At 46.2% G+C, this 19,887-nt stretch overlaps 1 protein-coding gene across 1 annotated transcript in view; it reads left to right on the top strand.

Moving 5' to 3' along the window:
- Positions 1–19,363, top strand: part of LOC119165539 (astacin-like metalloprotease toxin 5) — a 44,990-nt gene extending 25,627 nt beyond the window's left edge. The window contains exons 4-6 of the mRNA XM_037417687.2: positions 13,698–13,812; positions 15,521–15,696; positions 19,117–19,363. Of these exons, the coding sequence (XP_037273584.2) occupies positions 13,698–13,812; positions 15,521–15,696; positions 19,117–19,355 (530 nt within the window). The 3' untranslated portion in view covers positions 19,356–19,363. The remainder of the gene's footprint in view (positions 1–13,697; positions 13,813–15,520; positions 15,697–19,116) is intronic.
- Positions 19,364–19,887: the final 524 nt, after the last annotated feature.

The following is a 19,887-nucleotide window of genomic DNA, read 5'->3' as shown; positions in this document are numbered from 1 at the left end:
TCGGGCACAACCGAATGAAGCCAAGAGTCAGTAAAGCTGGCGCATAGGAGATAGGCATATGTGACACGAATTGAATCACTAGCTGCCGTGTTGTAATTACGGCGTGAATAAATATGCAGTAAAACGGAGGAAAGACTAACTTTCCATTGCTATGGTCTGGATTTTATCACGGGTCGTGACGGAGACGAAGGAGCAGTGGGCATATTCAAGGAGAAATTTTATTTGGCCGAATTGTGGCCGTAAAAAGGGAACTCAAAGTACAGTAAGCAATGCGTGCTATACATTGATATCAGCGCAAATAGCGTCGGCCGTCGATGAAACTGGCAAATGGTCAAGCGCGTGGAGTAGGCGAGGGGCTACGCTAAGCCACACTGTCTCTCTCCATATGAAGGAGGGTTCTACGCCGCGTCAAAAAAGCACGCGCCGACGCTCTGTGACAGATGCGTGAAGTCAGGCCGTTAGGTCTCCTATAGCATTCGCACGTGGTGGACGCTTTTTTGTTGAAGTCTTTTTTTTCTTTTTAACAGTACCATCCTTGCATCGCCGAACGTTCATCGCATTCACTGACAGCCTGTTCAAGCGACCTTCGTGCGTGAGCAGTCTTTGTTAACTCATCGAACTTAAATTTGAGGACACAAAAAACTCCGCGCACTAGGCGGCGAGCACATGGCATATTAATGCGAATGCGTTAAAGGTCTTGTTTTGCAGATATTCTGGCGTTGACGTCATTAGCAGGGAGAAAAAATTTATCATGAGTGTGTGACCGAAAAATCGGCCATTTTTGCATGACGGAAAAATTGAATAAGATGCTAATAAAACACTTAATAACAAATTGCGGGTCTTAGTGGGAATCAAACTAGGGTCTTTTGTGTGGCAAGTGGGCGTTCGGCCACACAGCCATGCCTCTACTTTTTCTTTATTGCATAAATTCATAAACATCGGGAATTGTTGACTACGCACAACAAACTTCATCCGAACTCAAGCAAACACACACGAGTCTCGAAGGGGAAGCCACTCCCGAACGGGGTCCAAAGTTTCAACAACACTGCGCATTTGAGCAGCTGCTTCTCGGAAGACGGATCTCGTCGACCATGCTGGCTCGGCATGTTCATCAACCACAGCCACGCCTCGGCTTGTGAATATAGTGAAAATAACATGTTATGCTTGGTAATGCAGTGAAAGTAACTCTAATACTTTAGAAACACACGTGTCCTGTGCACATGTTCCATAACAACACATGAAATAATGCGTTATAATGCGTGAGACAAGCGTACATTGCTTTCAGGTGTAAGAACATGGAATTATCGTGACTTCATAGTTCAAATTCATGCAGTTACCCACTACAAAGGTACACATGCTACTGCCCCTTTAAGGCCACGTAGTGGGTGCCTAGCAACTTCGGAAAGATTTCATAATTAAGTGTTTGAAGTACACTCTGAGAAGAATATCGCTATCGCGTTCAACTATTGAATGCGAAGCTTAAGGGAGCCCCGTTTTTTATTTCCCGCACGTTAAAGAAATGGTGTGAAAAAATTAAGCAGTGAAGTTATCTTGCCAAAGATTGTACACTTCATGATTTGTTTATAAGGAGTACAAGTTTTTCTAGAAATTTGTTTTCCAGGTCGTTATTTAAAAGTGTCAATAAGCATTTTTTCATTAATTGTTGAGCTTAGCGGATCGAAACAGAAATATTCCGGCGTGCCCTATAAGATTCAGAATATTACTGTGCTGATTGGAGACGCAAAGCGCTCACAGTAAACTTTTTATTGCTGGAGGCTTCTTAGCTGAAGCACTCAGTATGTATACAGATATCTTTTTGTAACAAATTTTCTTGTGTGTGCCCATGTTCTGTTCGGTTGAAGTGTTCCATTGAAATTTTTTGTTGAAACGTTACTGATGTTCACTGTCTGTGATAGCAAATTTATCCAAACACAAGTTATCCAAACTACCATTTGTAATGGCGTCCATAGGTGCTTGGATGAAATCACAAAATATAGCATGGGCTTATGAGGCAAATCAACTAGCAGCGCCTTGCTGCGCGGAGCGGCAGCCGAAGTACACGAGAACAGAGCATGAAAGAATGTAAAACAGAAATGAAAAAAAAATGGCAGGTCCCACGAACAGTGGGAATCGATGATATGCGAAGCATGAATGAGAAAGGTTGATATGTCACTTTAAAATTAGCACAGTGTTACGAGGTTGACGTAAATGATGCCGCACATGACCTACGTGTCATGATTATCATGTTTGGTTGTGTCGTTTACCTTCGTAATCTATTGATGTCATGTTATACGAAATTTGGTATATGTGGAGGTAGCGAACCGGCCGCGAGCCCGCTATGGGCGTGGCGTGTTGTCATGTTCTTGCATGATACGCTTGTCAGGATTATCGTGCTTGCACCAGTCATATACTTTTGTCATCCATTGACGTCACGTAACACCAAATTTGGTATACATAGAGCTAGCAAAACAGCCATGAGCGCAACATGAAGGGCCCAATATACTCTAATGTAGTGTTGACACGCGTGCATACTGGGCACAGCGACGCTACGTTAGCGAGACGCGAGCACTCTAATAGTCTGACGCCAGGCGCGACCGGCATGACCAGCGTCCATCGGCGCGGCCCGGCCACAATCGGCGCGAAATACGACATGCTGCATTTTGCGCAGATGCGTTACCCAGATAACACTGCGTCTTCCTCTTTTCGTAACGGAGGGACGCTGAATGCGCTGAAACACGCATGCGTCCAAGCAACGTAGCGCGGCACGCGCCTGCGAGTATATGACAGGACTGGCGCCTGGCGTGACGCGACGAAACGAACACCGGCGAACACGCGCACCGCGTCATGGTGCCTTGACTGTGGCATGTAGTCCTGTTCTCACATGACACGCATCTCATGATTATCGTATTTGCAGCCGTCACATACCTTCGTCGTCCATTGGTGTCACGTAATACCAAATTTGGTATAAGTGAAGCTAACGAAACGGCCGCCAGCGCATCATGAGCGTGGCATGTAATCATGACACGCATCCTATGATTATCATGTTTGCACCAGTCACATACCTTCGTCATCTATTTACGTACTATAATACCGAATTTGGTATATGTGACGCTATCAAAACGGTCCCGAGCGCATCATGATCGTGGCATGTAGTCATGTTGTTACATGACACGCATGATTTTCATGTTAGGGTCTGTGGCTTCTGTTCGCCATGCAATCATCTCATACCATACCAGTTTTGCAACAAGCCATGCGGACGAAAGCACTGCAAGAGCTGCAGGACCATGAAATGTAAATCATGACATTCACGACATCCACGTAATGATTTTCGCGTTATCACTAGTCAAATACGTTCTTCATACAGTCGTGTTACGTCATACCAAGTTTGGTATAGGTACCATTGTTGAAACGGCCAGGAGAGCTAAAAGGCATAGGCGGCTAGATAGATAGATAGATAGATAGATAGATTGATAGATAGATAGATATATAGATAGATGATAGATAGATAGATAGATAGATAGATAGATAGATAGATAGATAGATAGATAGATATATGCGCTCAAAGTCACCGAAGTTCGCTAAGAAATTTTTCGCATTTAAAATAAAGCCTGGCTAGCACCAGATGTGAGAAGCGTGAAAGTATACCGCGGAGCTGGGCACCCTGCCATGTTTCTCCATTTTTCTGTTTCTTTCTTTATCTCTCTGTTTTCTCTCTCTCGTTTCTGTCCGCGTTCCTCTGTACTTATTTCTGTCGATATCATTTTCATTCTCTTTTTCTCAATCATTCAAACTTCTTCTTTCTTCTCTATCGTCCTTGATCCCTTTCTGTATTTCTTGCTCCTTCTTTCTCTCTTGATCTCCGTTTTTGATCTAAGAGGACAGGGCTTGCAAACACGGACACAAGGCAGAAGTCGAGACATCACAATCGCCTACTAACAAACTGAGAATGCGCACAAGGACGAAAAAAAAAGTTAAGCTTATCTGTGCATTCCCAGGCAACAGGTGACCCTATATCACTCCGACATGTGTTGTTGTAGGGGAAAGATTATTGTTAAGGCGCTTGATTCCATCTTTGTGCAACTTAATGAACGGTTGGCGCGTGCATGCACTGCCACTATTATCAATATGACATGCTTGTCGTGGCCATACCTCCATATCCAGACACGTCCTTTTCATTCCTATATGCCGGTACGAAACTGCGCGTTTATTGAACTTCGGTGTGTACTTAAACTCTCGATAATGTAAAGGTAGATTATAATTGAGACACCAGATAGTGGTCTCTGATATTTCAGTGATACTTGGTGAGCACAGTGACCCGTCTGTCCTACATAGAAGTGGCCGCAACCGAAAAGGACCATGTACGGCGCACTTGTATGGCAATCAGTGAATTTGTTGGTGTGTTGTCCAAAAGAAAGATTGCTCTGCTTGTTCATTATTACTCACTTATTCCCTTTCTACGCGGTGGCAAAAATCTTGCCTAGCTTATTAGCAGCCGCAAAAAGAATCTTAAGTGCCTTAAAATGACCTAGACTGCGGACCCTTTTTGGAAGAGAAACTTTTGGGTGCTTGGGAACGTGTGGATCGCGCCCAACGCACCAAAGGGCCTGCTCGCATTTCTAGATGAAACATGTTTAGATTCCCGTCTTTAAAGTATCTGCTAATGTAAATACTTTTTTGCGTGTACTGCACCAAACGAGATATTGTGTACAGTGACTCATTGTGCTATACTACAATCAAACCTCATTATACCATCCTCTTTTTCTTTCTGTTCTCCTCTTACCCCCGTGAGGAGTAGCAGGCTAGAAACCCGCTTTCCAGGCCGTCCTCTCTTCCTTATTCTCATTAAACACCTTGTTCTTTAAACTTTAGCGCTACATCCACTTCCTACTTTCATTAGTGTGCTAGATACGCAATGAATGTACGGTATACTTGCGACTCATTTCTTCCTATAGCTTTCTGCAACCATGATTGGACTTAACACAACGGGCTTCTTCAAACGTTCAGCGACAGTGGCCTCTGTAGCACGAAGATTACCTGCGTCTAAAAGTGACGTAACTAGTACATTACAGCTGTCACTCATATGGTGATCCCATGACGTTATGCGGGCTGACAAAGCGCAAGACATGACCACTACGTTTTTTACAATCTTCGAGTGAGTTGACGAAGAAAATTTAAGAGATTTTTCAACTGTGGTTTGGAAAATCTTGCAGAATACTGCCAGAATACGTGGTTTTTTTTAAACGCCAATGAATTTTCTAGAAAATTGTATGCCATTATTTTGGGGCATTTATTCAGTAGAGTGCAGCCCTCTTACATTTATTTCAAAATTTTCGTTCACTGAGGTTACCTTAGATTCTAAGTCTTTACCAATGAAAAAATCAAGTAATCATTCACACAAAGAAAAACAACAATAATGGAATTACCTAGGGCGACTTCTAAACATATGCCAATCTTGCCAAGGTATAAATAACTAAGAAACCAAGCAACCAAAGAACCAAGACATATTCCAGGTCGGTTCATAAACGCCTTCCTTACAGCCATCCAGCGTAGAGTTGAATCACATGCAAATAATTTTTAGTTATGTCTCCATAGAAACATCCCATTTATCAGTGAAGATGGTCTCTTGCCCGCGTTTGTTAACACAAAAATGACTATTTTTTAACAAGTCCTCGTGTGGCAACGAGTAATCAAGGTATTCAACATACCTACTAAAAGTTTTACAACTAATGGCATCCTTTTCTATGTTTTTTACATCTTTTTTTGTGCCTGCTTTTTTCTATCTCTTTCACTCTGTATATTCCTCCTTCCTTGTATCTTTTTAATTTATTTTCGTTCCGCCTTCTCTAATTTCAGACTCTTGGTTTGTTTTTCCATCTCTTTCTCTTCCTGCGCTCTCGTTCTCTTGTCCATTCAAGGTAATGCGTCCCACGCTGGTCCAATCGCCTCCGCAAGAGCGCGTGCCGGACAGGTTGGTTGATTGGTTGGTTGACACTTATTAACCTGGTGCCCACCACCAAGAGCCTGGCGCGTGCTCTCCCGCCATTTCTGTGATGTGGGATTTTTGTTAACGCTACGCGAAAAGCTTAAACAGCCTCACTAAAAGCCTAAACAGCCTCCTTGTTAAAAGGCTACCCTTTGTTCAACCATTATTTATACTACTTGTTGATGCGTATGTTCGTATTTAGTGGTGCGGGCTACCACAATGTGCGAAGCCGTGTCAATGAAAGACGGGTGCCTTCTCACTCTCCTATCAAAAAGTGGCTGATTCTTGTGTCTAGAAATCCGTAAAACATGAAAGTGAAACGTGCTTTCACAGAGGCAGTCGAGCGTTTATTGTGCACTGTTTAGCCACAAGGGCAAATGCATGAATGCTACAGCAACAAATTGCAAAGTTATGTGAAGAACGGCAAGCAGCTCGAACTTTGCAGCTCGCACCTCAAGCAGAAAGCCCGTATGAAATGAGAATGAACAGGACGAGCGCGGACTAGCAACTGTCCCAGCTCGGCACACAAAGAACGCTGTTCAAACAGAAAGACGCACGAAACGAACGCACAATTATGCCCATAATAAGCGCAAACTACTGCCCTGCGTCATTTGTCGGCAGCGCACTCCTTTCGTAAACGCAGCCGTGGCAGCGAGTGATGTGACCTTCGTGCCCTCCGAAGAGTCTGATAAGCGCTCACAGAAGAGACCACGCTCCGTGGACGTGGTGCTCATAGAAACGCGAGATGCGACAGCTTTTACAATGCGCCCAACGCTATAGTAATTAACTGTATATGCTACCTTTTGGATTCGCTCGGAGGATTTCAAGCTGGACGGTCGTGCCCTCGCGATCTCCGACGCCAGCGTAGCTCCCGCCGACTGGTTCGCCCTCCGCGGTCTCCTGACGCCGTGCAGCTCTCGCATTGTGGTGCCCCGCCCTTGGACTTCTTCGACCAAATCCCCACCTTGCTATCTCCTTCTATTTACCGTCGCTTGCCTCTCTATTTCTTCATCTATTTCCTTCTACTCTTTTTATCCCTCCTTCCCCCACCCCTATAAAGCACTGCGCCATGCCGCCGCTCAGGCCGACAGAAATTAGGTGCCTTTTTCCGCTCCCTCACCACCACCACCACCACCACCACCACCACCACCACCACCACCACCACCACCACCACCACCACCACCACCACCACCACCACCACCACCACCACCACCACCACCACCACCACCACCACCACCACCACCACCACCACCACCACCACCACCACCACCACCACCACCACCACCACCACCACCACCACCACCACCACCACCACCACCACCACCACCACCACCACCACCACCACCACCACCACCACCACCACCACCACCACCACCACCACCACCACCACCACCACCACCACCACCACCACCACCACCACCACCACCACCACCACCACCACCACCACCACCACCACCACCACCACCACCACCACCACCACCACCACCACCACCACCACCACCACCACCACCACCACCACCACCACCACCACCACCACCACCACCACCACCACCACCACCACCACCACCACCACCACCACCACCACCACCACCACCACCACCACCACCACCACCACCACCACCACCACCACCACCACCACCACCACCACCACCACCACCACCACCACCACCACCACCACCACCACCACCACCACCACCACCACCACCACCACCACCACCACCACCACCACCACCACCACCACCACCACCACCACCACCACCACCACCACCACCACCACCACCACCACCACCACCACCACCACCACCACCACCACCACCACCACCACCACCACCACCACCACCACCACCACCACCACCACCACCACCACCACCACCACCACCACCACCACCACCACCACCACCACCACCACCACCACCACCACCACCACCACCACCACCACCACCACCACCACCACCACCACCACCACCACCACCACCACCACCACCACCACCACCACCACCACCACCACCACCACCACCACCACCACCACCACCACCACCACCACCACCACCACCACCACCACCACCACCCTTTAGGTAGCTGAGCAGCGCACGTGTTATCGAACGCCTCTAGCAACCATGAATTGCGGAGAAGCTGGCGCACAGGCCGCCCCGCTGAAAAGCGGTCGCCGTCCACCTGGAATCTATCAAATGATCGTCGTTCGCTCTGTAGTTCGTGAGCTACAAACTGGTGCTTTTATTTGGTTTAGATTCGTGTCCTTAAGACTCGACAGCAAAGTATTTAGTTAGATTCGAACCCATTTTCGGAAAATATACTGATATAATCAATGCTCAAGGCTGAGTGGGGTGCTCCTTGAAACTCGGAGAACCTATATTTAGTGTTTTTGAATTATCACTTATCTATAATACACGGCACCATTTGAGCATGCGGCAATGGTGGTGGATGTTATTCGGCACTACGCAACGCCTTCGCGTTTTGCTTTACCGGTCAGACTAATAATGCTTTTAACCTCGCGTGGCACGTCCCAAAAGCAGGTGTTTCTGCTTGCCTTGTCGGTCGTTGACACGCCAGGCACGTCCACAGGCGATTGGCGACACGCTTCGTCAATCAGCGACAGGCTTAAGCAAGTCGCCTGCAAAACCCAACATGGCTTCACCGCAGAGCTATAGTTGCTAACCAGGCAAGATGGCGGATCTACGTGCTTCTCTGCTCCCGGAGGTATGGTGGCTAGAATTGGGAGGTGACGCCAACGGGAGCTCGGAGCCGCTCCTTCGTTTCGAGCAGCGCGGCGGTGGCGCTGTCGGCGGAATGGTGATGCTAGCTACGCGCGCGCGCCTTGAGCGCGCGGACCTTTCAAAGATGCTGTTGCTGAAGCATGATTCAGATAAATTGACGATTCAGATAACTCACTGTGACGATGGCTGATAGAACGCCATTTCAAGCATTAAAAGAAATTGGCTGCCGCTGCAAGACTTCTGTGACGTTGAATCTGCGCAAATTAAAGCTTTCGTTCGCATATCCCTGCAGTGTTTTGGAGTGCAAGGCGACGGCGTTTTTAAAAAAAAAAATATTACCAAAGTTCTGGGCGAGGAAAATAAAACAAATATTTATTGCACATCATATTATTAGGAAGATCTATTGCACATCATGGAATACAGGGTAAAATAAAATAAAATGAAAAAATACGCACATTTACATACGCTCGGGAGTAGTTAAAAACATTGAAACATTGCACACAGACAGCGCATCGCTTGGCACTAAGTAATAAGAGGCATACAATCACTTTCCACTCGGCAAAAAAAAATCAATAGAGCTTAAAGTTATAATATCAAACTCAGAGCACGCGTCTAAGCTTCAGCAATTTCATTCTTTCCTGCTTAGCGTTTCGTTTGCTGTTCTGGGCTTTCACATGAAAGTGGAGCCTAGTAAGAACATAAAACTTGATAATTTTGTTTGTGAGGGACATACTGTGGTCAGGGCAGCCAACAAGTGTAAGCTTTCTTAACGGCAAGAAGGAAACCAAGTCCATGATGCTGTCAGGTTTGACTTCTGTAACACTGAAGCAGTGGGTAAAAGTGTTCTCGAGAGTGGTCACGAGTTCATTGAGCTTGACTGATGGGTACAGCAGGCCTCCTCGGTCAACAGCAGCCGTGAGGGATGCTGCAGCTGGAGATGGATCGTTCTCGCCTTGTAGGAGCTGCTGGCTGCACTCTGCACATTTGGTGCTTGCAACGCTTTTTCTTGCCACATATCCAGCCATGTAGAATATGAGTCTGGCATCGCTGCTTTGCACGACCATGTCTGCATGCTCGGTGCCGTGGCCGTATTCATTGAGCACTTCATGTGCTTCGGCAAGGTTTCCTACGTCAAGAAGCTCGTCTAATTTCCTCCGAGGAGTGAGGTCCTTTCCGTTGTCAGCTCCCAGCAGACTTCTCAGCAGTCCTGAGGACACATTGCTTCCTTTCGGTGGTTTTGCCAAATTCTGGAAGCTCAAAGTGTTGACCGAGATTAGGAACTGGGAGGCAGTCGGATGATCATTGCATCCAGACATTTGTCGGACGATTCCAAACAGCCTCTCCAGGGGGTCCTGACTCAAGCGGCATGTCATCATATAGCTGAAGTTCAACTTCATCGTCAGGTAGCGGAGAAGGTGTAGCGTGCTTGATAAGGTAACACGAAGCCCCTCGGCTGTACTGCGGCTTAGGAAACCTCCGGAGCCAGCAGCTGTTTCCCAATCGTCCAGGTAAGTCAAGAAGTTTTGAATGCACTTCTCGTGCATCCCTCCAGGCTTAAGTGCACCCGAACTGCACCTTGAAGTCATGGCCTCAATGAGCCTTCTCATTCTTTCCACAAAGCTGACTGTCGCCGCTGTGCTCCCATGCTTTTCTTCGATGGTTGCATTGTACAAGAAAAGGCCTCTGAGGACTTCATCACTGTAAAGCCGCACTGCATAATTTACCCTCATTTTCTCAAAGCCATTGGGATGCACAACCGATTTGCTAATATGAGGCATGACTTTGAGAGTCGTGTCATGCTGTTCATCAAGCTTCCGGGCACAGTCAATAGGGTCAACACTGGCATGGCCTTCTGGCAGTTTCACGCCCGTTCGAACAAAGGTGTTCCTCACACATTTAAGAAGGTGTGGGAAGTCCGAGATGAAGTGCAGAAAACGTTCTGGGTCTGTAGGGTGCTGCCTTCTACATACTGTGTTTTCTTTCCTGCCGTGTATGCCGAATGAGTGCCACATGCTTCTGTTCCACGCAGCTCCATCAGTGGTGATAAAGTCTACGTGCAGACCGGCGTTTTCGCTCATGACTACTGCTTCGAGGATTATTTTGCCTAACGTCTCGGACTTCACATTGCTGCGTGATGCGAACACACCAATAATCTGGTGCCACGTGCCTGTAAAAGGCGCGAACAATACTACAAGGCCATGGTCACATGCTACGGAGCGCTCACTCTCTGGTGTGAACTTCCCAAGGTCCACAAAACCTTCGATGGTGCCATCGGTTCCCAAGCTCAAGTGTTCAGATAGCTTAATCTCATCAATTAACAGCCCACCATGGCGCTGGAACAAGTCCATAGATTTTGTTTTTTCCGCCACAGCAGCAAACACTTTTTCGCTCAGGCCGAATCCACTCCTGTAACGCTTGAGATATCGACGTAGTGATGTTCGAGAAGGCAACGCCATGATGTTGTTTTTGCGTATATGCTCATAGAGGCGTGGGCTTTTCATGGACATAATAAGGCACTCTAGAGCCCATTCACTTTCATACTTCATCCCTTTCGTGGATTTTCTTTTAGCCGCAGCAAAGCACGCCTTGACTTGTTGCTGCTGCTTAATGGGTAGGGCCTTCACCGCTTCTTCAAATGCTGTAGAATCATTCCGTGCATTCTTTTCTTTCATTTGTTTGATGAGTGATTTAGCCTGCAGGACACTCAGGCGACTCCTTTTCGCTTGCGCTGTTCGCAGCTTAAGCCTGTATGAAAGCTTTTGGGACTGGGCCACATTTTTGCCTTTTCTTCGCCTGTAGGACTCACGATTCAGGAGTAGTCTTCTGAGGTGCTTGCATTGTGGGCAGGCTTTTTCTGGCGTTGGAGCAACCCCACGGCAAGATGGGCTGAAGGTTCTGCCATCAAAAGTCTTCTCCTTGTACTTTAAATTCACTCCAAATTCACCAGTTTTACCAAACCCTCTGCATGGTATCATGGAGTCGACGTCGCGAAGCAACTCTTCTGCCATTTCGATGTCGGTAATGTCAAGGGTCTTTATTTTTGTGGCTTGCACAAAAGCTGTCGCTTGAAGTTTGTTTTCATCTGATGTCATTAGCACATACTTGTCAATAGTCAACTTGTCACCATCTAGTGCGCAAACTGTAAACACCGTGGCGTTGTCGGCTCCAGCAATTAGATGTCGAGCCCAGTAAGCGCTGGGAAGACCACACTTGCGGACGTCGGGAATTGCGGGCACATTCGGAACAGGTATTTGGTTACTGTCGCTTTCTGTGCTGTACGAGCCAGCTGTCTCCTCGCAAGCAGACGTGCTTGGTTCCTGACGCCGAATTTTCGATGGTAGGCCGCAAGTGGATGTTCTTGACGTCCTTTTCTTCGGCACTTTCTTTGAAAGATACGCGGGAACATTTGGGAATATGGTTGGCACCGCGTCAGATTTCAGCACCGGTTTCCCTCGGGGAATCTGAACAGTTTCGCCGTTTATCACATGCGTGTAAAAACGCTCAATAAACTGCTCGTCGAAATGAAGCTCACATAGCGCCGACTTCACGTCCAACGACTTGTCGGCACGGGGTACGGCTCGTTGCCAGGCTTCGAAGAGGGCAGGGTCTTTGGGAACAGAGAAAAGAGAAGCACGCTGACCTTGCTCCCTCGATGACACATAGCCGCTCGTGCAGCCAGGAGCAAAGCAGTGGCGTTGCCTCGCTTTCGTAGTGCTGGAGTTCATCCTAAGGTCGGCACTCACACTGTCATGTCAGCAACTAAATACATTTTGCCATAAGCGAGACATCAACGCGGAAAACTGCACACACCCAGACACGCTTCCAGAGGCGAACCAGCGAACCCAGCGGCGAGTCGACGAGAGAGCGCGGAGCGCGCGCTTCGCCCGCATCACTATGCCGACAGGAGCGCCGTGGTGGCCGTCGCGGCGGCGCTTGAAAACGAGGATCGCGCGCGCTCGGCGAATATGCTGGCGCTGGCGTCACCTCCCAATTCTAGCCACCATACCGGAGGGAGCATATTTTACCCAACGCGAGCTCTTTGCGCCATCTCGCAAGTGATGACGAAAACGAGCTGAAGTTGCGAAGCTCTGAGGACCACCAAACGGTAAACTGTGCACACAAGTAGATAGCTTGCCGTTAGAATTCTTGAAAACGCACGTTTCATGACTTAGTGGCTAGCGCTCTGCGCTGCCGATCCTGAGGTTACTGGTGCGACGCACCGTGACAGAACCTTTCGTTCATGCTTTTTCATGCTTTTTCTTACAGTTCTTGACTGTAAGGTAGTATACTTGGGAAGTAAAAACAGCGCAAAAATATAGACAAGAACAGAGGAAGAGACGACACCGCGCTGACGACACCGTCACTGCGGTGTCGTTTCTTCCTCTGTCCTTGTCTATATTTTTGCGCTGTTCTTACTTCCCAAGTATTAACCACCAACTAGCCCAAGTTTCGCTATTATTAAAAGATAGTATACGTTTTGCAACGTCATATACATGACGGGTATACGTGAGTGGAGCCGTGGTGGACCCCGACATGAAACACTTTCGTGTTAAAATGTAACAACTGTTTATGCAACTATAGCAGCAGCGTCGGGAAACCCTTCTGACACTACGGTCATGTTAGGTAGCGGAGAAATAATTCTCTACTAACCTTGGTGGCTTGGTTGAGTAGCCACTGCCATTGGCGTTTTTCTTTCGTGTCACAGCGATGGCGCTGACGGTCATCGGCGGCGTCGTGCAGCGTGCAGGCGTGTCACGCCAGTCTAGATAACGACGAGATGAAGACTGCGTCGATTCATGCGCACAGTATGTTGCCACATCCGTATTGTAGTGATCATTTTTGATAAATAAGGTGCCTAGTGGATTGTGCGAGGTAATGCTTTGATCCTAATTGAGCCCGTTTGGGCGGTATGGGAGTGGGAGTTGCGTGAACCCAATTATAATCTCAATTGCATTGCTCTATCTTCCTTTATGCTACAGATAGCACCATGAAGAAGATTCTGAAGGCGATGGCCCTCATCGAGTCTCAAACCTGTTTGCGTTTTGTGGTGCGCGAAAGGCAAAGGAACTACGTGTCCATCATTCGCGCAAACGGGTGAGCTGCTTTTCAGCATGTTTACGTGACGACACCACGTTTCGCGTGCTACATTTTGGTCTATAGAATTACGAATCTACAGCAGAGGATGGCGAAACTTGTGGAGCTCACTCAGGCTCGCTCATTAAACATATTGTGCGCTTTGAACTCACTTGGACTCACACCCGTAAACATTTTCTTGAACCGAACTCACTTGGACTTGAAGTCACAAAAAACGTTACTCACTCGAACTAACTCAGACTCAGACTCATGACTTTGGTCTCAGCGTGAGTGGCTCCGAGCGAGTCGACTCATGAGTCCATTAGTCTTGAATTAGCTCTTTCTAACCGAGTGTCCATGCTTTTCAACACCAATATCTCACATAATCGGTGCTCTTCTTGAGCTTGTCACTATAGTTTCTTGAGATACGAGTGAGTTATAGTTAAGATTATTTTTATTGGAAGAGACCACAACATGATATTTTTATCAAGAACTTCCCCGGGATAGTTGGCGAGGAGCACATCAAGACACCTCTACACTTTCGCGACTCTGATCAACAAATATTGAAATGGTGTATGATGAACGCTGCTTGTGGGAGTAGTCGTGAACCCAGGTGAGGCTGATAGTAATGTTGAGGAATGTACAGATAGGACAATAACTTGGCCAAAGGGAGTGAAAATCACCCAGACTTACTCAGGAGCTATATACTGCGCTTTGGACTCACTCAGACTCAGAGTCATCAAAATTTTCCTCTGTAGAACTCACTCGGACTCCGACTCACAGCTCAATCCGAGTCTGAGTGAGTCCTAGTGAGTTGACTCATGAGTGAGTTCACTGACCTATGATCAGTAAACGCTGCTGGTGTACATGAAGAGCTCAAACACATATATGTTTTAATAATGTTATTGCGGAACAAATTCCCGGTATCAACACCTTACGGGATCCCTCACTTTGTCATAACAGCACCCTACCAACGCTCTACGTAATCCTTCCTCCATTTCCCGCAGTATAAAAATCCCACATTGTGTATTATGTTCCGAGCGAGCTAACGAATAAATGGTCCTCGTGATACAAGGGCCGTGCGAAAAGGTGTTATTGCCGTGTTTCAATGCCAAACCAGGACACTTATCTGGTCAACTGAGATGTGCTCTTTTTGACAAATCCGTTCAGACTTTCTTGTAGCTTCGTGCTGCAAAACTATGCATGGCACTGATGGCAGCTTACGCCTTTGTGGCAGTAGCATTTCCCACATGCACTGCAATGTACTGGTTATGTTTTACCAAACTTCCTAATGTAGAAATATACGTTTAACGTGATGCGCCAGTCGCAGTGTAAGGTGTCCTGGGCCCTACTACCAATGTTGTTTCTAAAAAACATGAGTAGAATCAGTGTCAGGTATATATGTATTATTATTATTATTATTATTATTATTATTATTATTATTATTATTATTATTATTATTATTATTATTATTATTATTATTATTATTATTAATATTATTAAGCTACTTTCCCAATGGCCTGAATGAAGATCATTTACGTAACGCCAAAGCGCACATACGTGTGCATGCACGGGCATGGTAAAGCTTAGGCAACCCTTTGAGTATGCTGAGGTAGGCAAGTTGGTTATTCGGAGAGTTTTCCTGGCAGAGGCGTAGAATAACCCTTCTTCATTTTGAAGACGTGTAGAATGCGGTAATAATATACCTTTTTTCCCCACAACAACCCAGGTGCAGTTCGTTCGTCGGACGCGTGGGCGGCGCCCAGAATTTGTCCCTGGGCAGCTACTGCCTCTCCCAGGGTGTCATTGCACACGAGCTGTTGCACGTAGCAGGCTTTGACCACGAGCATTCACGGTCTGACAGGGACGAGTACATCGACGTGTTCACAGAAAACGCGCAACCAGGTATGAACTGTGATACAGATGAAGATCGGGGGGGGGGGGGGTGTAGCACATTTTTTGCTATTCCCGTTCAAAAGGAAGACAAGCTGCAGTAAATGTTATAGTTAAAGGGCCCCTAAACCACCTCAGATATATTTTTTAACAGTCTATGTAAACGTGAGCATGACTTTCGGAATACCGTCATTATCAACGATCCCTGACGTGGCAGCGCCACGAACCGCGAGCACGCCCCAATGTGCAAGAAGCCATCCCTTGTTCCATAAGGGTCTCTATGTGTCCACATCGTTGGCCTTGACGTCACCATTCACGTTTGAGAAAGTTACAAAAAGAGCCTGTTTACGTACTCTGAGGCACGCCCACTCTACCCTCTTTCTCCTCGCATGGCGGGGAGTTGCAGTCGGCCTGGAGGAGGGACGAATCGGTGAAGGGAAGAACGAAAGGAGCGACGGCTTTTTGGATCCACAAACGCACATAATTATGATATTACGGTGCTGTTTCGTAAAGTTCTCATGGCTACGTGTTTGTCTAAGGCTCGCACCTAACTGCAATGCCAGAAACAAAATTTTACCTCTGAATGGTTCAGGGGTTGTTATGACCGTAATCATTATCGAAATCTTTCGGCCTTTGTGAACTTTCGACGTAATCCAAGCAAAGATATGCCGTCAAGACGGATCGATTTCCTGTCAGAAAAACGTGAACAAGGGGTCCAGGACCAATTTGTGCGAAGAAAACACACGAGCAAAGAAAGGCCCTTGTGAACTCGACTACATTCAAGGCTTTCCAGGGAAACAAGGACGCAACTAGGCAACTTTAGAGGTCACCGGGGATCTGGAGAAACAGAAACCACCGTGGTAGTTGAAGTTTGGTCTGAAAGCTAAAACCCAAACCAGTTGTAGCTGCACCTTGCGAGGAGAAGCAAAGTTTGTTCGATGAGAAGGAAATCCCGGAAATACGCAGTTAAGCCGTAACTTCTAGCACACGACAAGGAATTAACTGTGTTTATTGCCCAACATTTTGCTGCAGTAAGCTTCTGGTTACGTTGTTGTTTTGAAAAGTTATAGGCAAACATGTTAGATCACCCAACATCTACGAAATCACAACAGAGCCAGCTTTAAACCATAAGATCAACTTGATATGTAGCATTTTGTGCGTTACTTAGCGAAAATATTAAGTGATAACACATAAAATTGCTTTAAAAGCATTTTCAGCTTATGATGTTTCATCATAAAAGTCACAAACTTCACTATAGGTTAACGCTTAACGTGGTACATGTGTTGTTGACGCTTACGCACACGTACGTGAGCCTGTAAACCTTCAAATTTGCTTTTGTTGACGCCGTGTGTCATTTAAATAATGACAGAAGAAGCACATTTAATACTTCAAGACCATTTGGATTGAGTTTGGCCTCTACCTTGCACAAACTTGCAGCACAATAGATCCACACCGCAGTTTAAAAGTGCCCCGTCTTGGATTTTGTTGTGAATTAAGCTAAAAAAATATAGGCTTGCCGCTCGACCATAATTCGCAGTAGCATAAGGTCTGAGATGAAACTGGCTGCAAACATTCACAATTTCAGGGCCCTTGATGATCTTTTGTAAGCGCTGCGCCTGTTTGAAATCTATTTTGCTGATTTTTTCTCAAGCCATATTTCCGCAACTTTTGCGTACGCGAACAGTCACAGATGTTTTGCTAGTAAATATTTTTCAATAAAACATTACACACTTCCTAATGACATGAGTAGGAGTGCCAGGAATTCCAATAATCAAAATCGTGCCTCAAAATTTGATATAGAAGCCTGTTATACTATGATGCCTTCAGGTGCGAGTGCATAGTTTTTGGTTATTGATTCACGAAGTTTTAAATATTCGTTAGAACTAATATCGGTACATTTCATGGGCCTAAACATTTCTATGTTCCTATAAAAACCATTTTTAATGAGTGAAACTTTATTAGAAGTGTTGGCAGACGGCCCACATTCTACGAAGTTTTTAATTATGAAAAATTAGGAAAACATGAAACTTGCTTTATAATGCGCCTAATGTACCTAAAAAGATGTGCTCTATATTGTAGTGTAATTATCTCTCGTTATTATTGCTCGAGAATTTTTTTTGAACCCTTGACCTCATAGCTTAAACTCGGTTCTAACAAACACCTGGTCATTTTTTGATATCGCCAAACTGATGGCATGCTGGCACATTGTGTGCTCCGCCCACTCTGCTTCTTGGCTTCGGCTAACTTCTTTATAGTTTTTTTCATTTTCGACGATTCCACCAACTCACTAAGACTATGAATGATATCAGAGCAAGGTGTAGTGAATGGCAAAAACACCGCCAGATCATTTGTGCACGAAGCACTCTTTTTTAAATAGTCAGTTCATGTTCCTGTACAAGTCACAAAAGCATGACTGCTTTTGTGCGAAAAAAAAAGCCTTCCCTCGGTTTTTCGTCGCGCAGAAACAGCCATATTTGTGCGAGTATCATCTTGTAGGAACATACGCATGTAAAGAGCCCGTATTCTGAATTGATCCATCATATTCGGCCTCAGTGTCGACAACTTCGTGTGGTGCAAAATGTGGAGAGACTGAAGTCTTTCTTTGCGCATCTTTCCCCAACGAGAACATAAGCGCCAACTAAGAGCGATAATAGGCAGTTAAAGTTTACTGAATCGCAGGGCGCAGGTGCAGGAAGGTGACCCGTACCAGTCACCGTAAGAATGCTATTTTGCAGATTTAACACTACCATGTTAGCGTGGTGTACGTGTAGTGTGCGTAAACATGGCGGTGCTTTCAGACTTCCGCTTCGAAATTATTTTGGCATAGTCGTTGATTCACTTGGTTCGCAGGAAATGACTGCTTAAAATGGCTTCGTCTGCTTTCGGTTAGATTCGATGACCGAGTATTACGGATAATTTTTGAGATAGCTTCTCATTTCAAACGTCTCTAAGCCTAACTGGAAGATCGATGTAAGCATCGCGAACATAAATGCTCTTGCGTTTAGTGCGTGGTTTATATTTATTTATCATTTTTATTACTAAAATAAACTTGTAACATAGCTTCGCTCGGTGACACAGGCAGACATTCTCGCTCTTTTTTTCCTTTTTTTTCTGTTCTTTAACTTATTACCATCCAAAAGGTCACGCCACCATCTCAGCTAGGAAACGTAAACCACGTAAACGGTGTCTCGGTAAACTATATAAGACGCTGTCTGCAACGAACGTTTCCTGCACGCTAACCTTTAACTCCCCCCCCCCCCTATCACGCTAACGGTAAATTATAGCTGTCTCTTATGACGTTATGTCGAAATTTGAAAATGACCTGTAACCGAAGCTGTGTAGAGCTCCAACACTGATCCGCGTATGGACGTTTCATGTTATTCCCTTATATGGGCCTTGCTTTGACATGCATGCTCGATTTATTTCTCGCAGAAAACGCCGACCAGTTCATGAAGCTTGCACCTTCGAAGAACAAGTTGCTGACACCCTTCGACATGAACTCGATCATGCTGTATGGCTCGGAGACATTTGCCCGAGAGCCAGGCTTGGTCACTATGCTGGCAAAGGATGGCAGCCGCCTTAAACCAGTTCACAAGAAGCGCGTTTTGAGCGCCAGTGACGTGCGCCGGATAAACATGTTGTATCAGTGTAGTAAAAATAAAAAGAGCTAACATTCGTATTCTACAGCTCCTATTCTGACTCGAAGTGGCATGCTCAATTCACAAAAGACGATTGTTTATAGGAGGGCGGATGCCAGACCTGATTTTTTACTTTTTCACGGCGATTGTGATTGATCCTGGCCGCCGCGGTCACACTTCGATGGAGGTGACATGCTAGAAGGCCTGTGTACTGTGCGATTTCAATGCATGTAGAGAACGACAGATTGTAAAAATATCTGGAGTCCTACCCTACGGCGTCCATCATATTCGTATTGTGGTTTTGGGACGTAAAACTCCCGTAGTAAAGTTAATACGATAGTGATTACACGGGCACTCTCCCTGGGTTTCTTCAATCATCGCCATGTTCTTTATCAAGTATAAATCGAGAAAGTCGCCCGGCACATCGTATATTCCTTATCGAAAAAAAAACGAATGGTGGGCATGGTGTAAACCACCAGCCACAATTATAGTGGAATAATGTAGTGGGTGAATGGTGGGAAACGTCCACCATGCGGCATGGTGGGAAATGGTGGGTGCTGCAGTG

This window comes from Rhipicephalus microplus, chromosome 9, assembly GCF_043290135.1.
Source record: "Rhipicephalus microplus isolate Deutch F79 chromosome 9, USDA_Rmic, whole genome shotgun sequence".
Lineage (NCBI taxonomy): Eukaryota > Metazoa > Arthropoda > Arachnida > Ixodida > Ixodidae > Rhipicephalus > Rhipicephalus microplus.
Note: the sequence above shows the minus strand (reverse complement) of the source record. Positions and strands in the feature narration are given on the sequence as shown.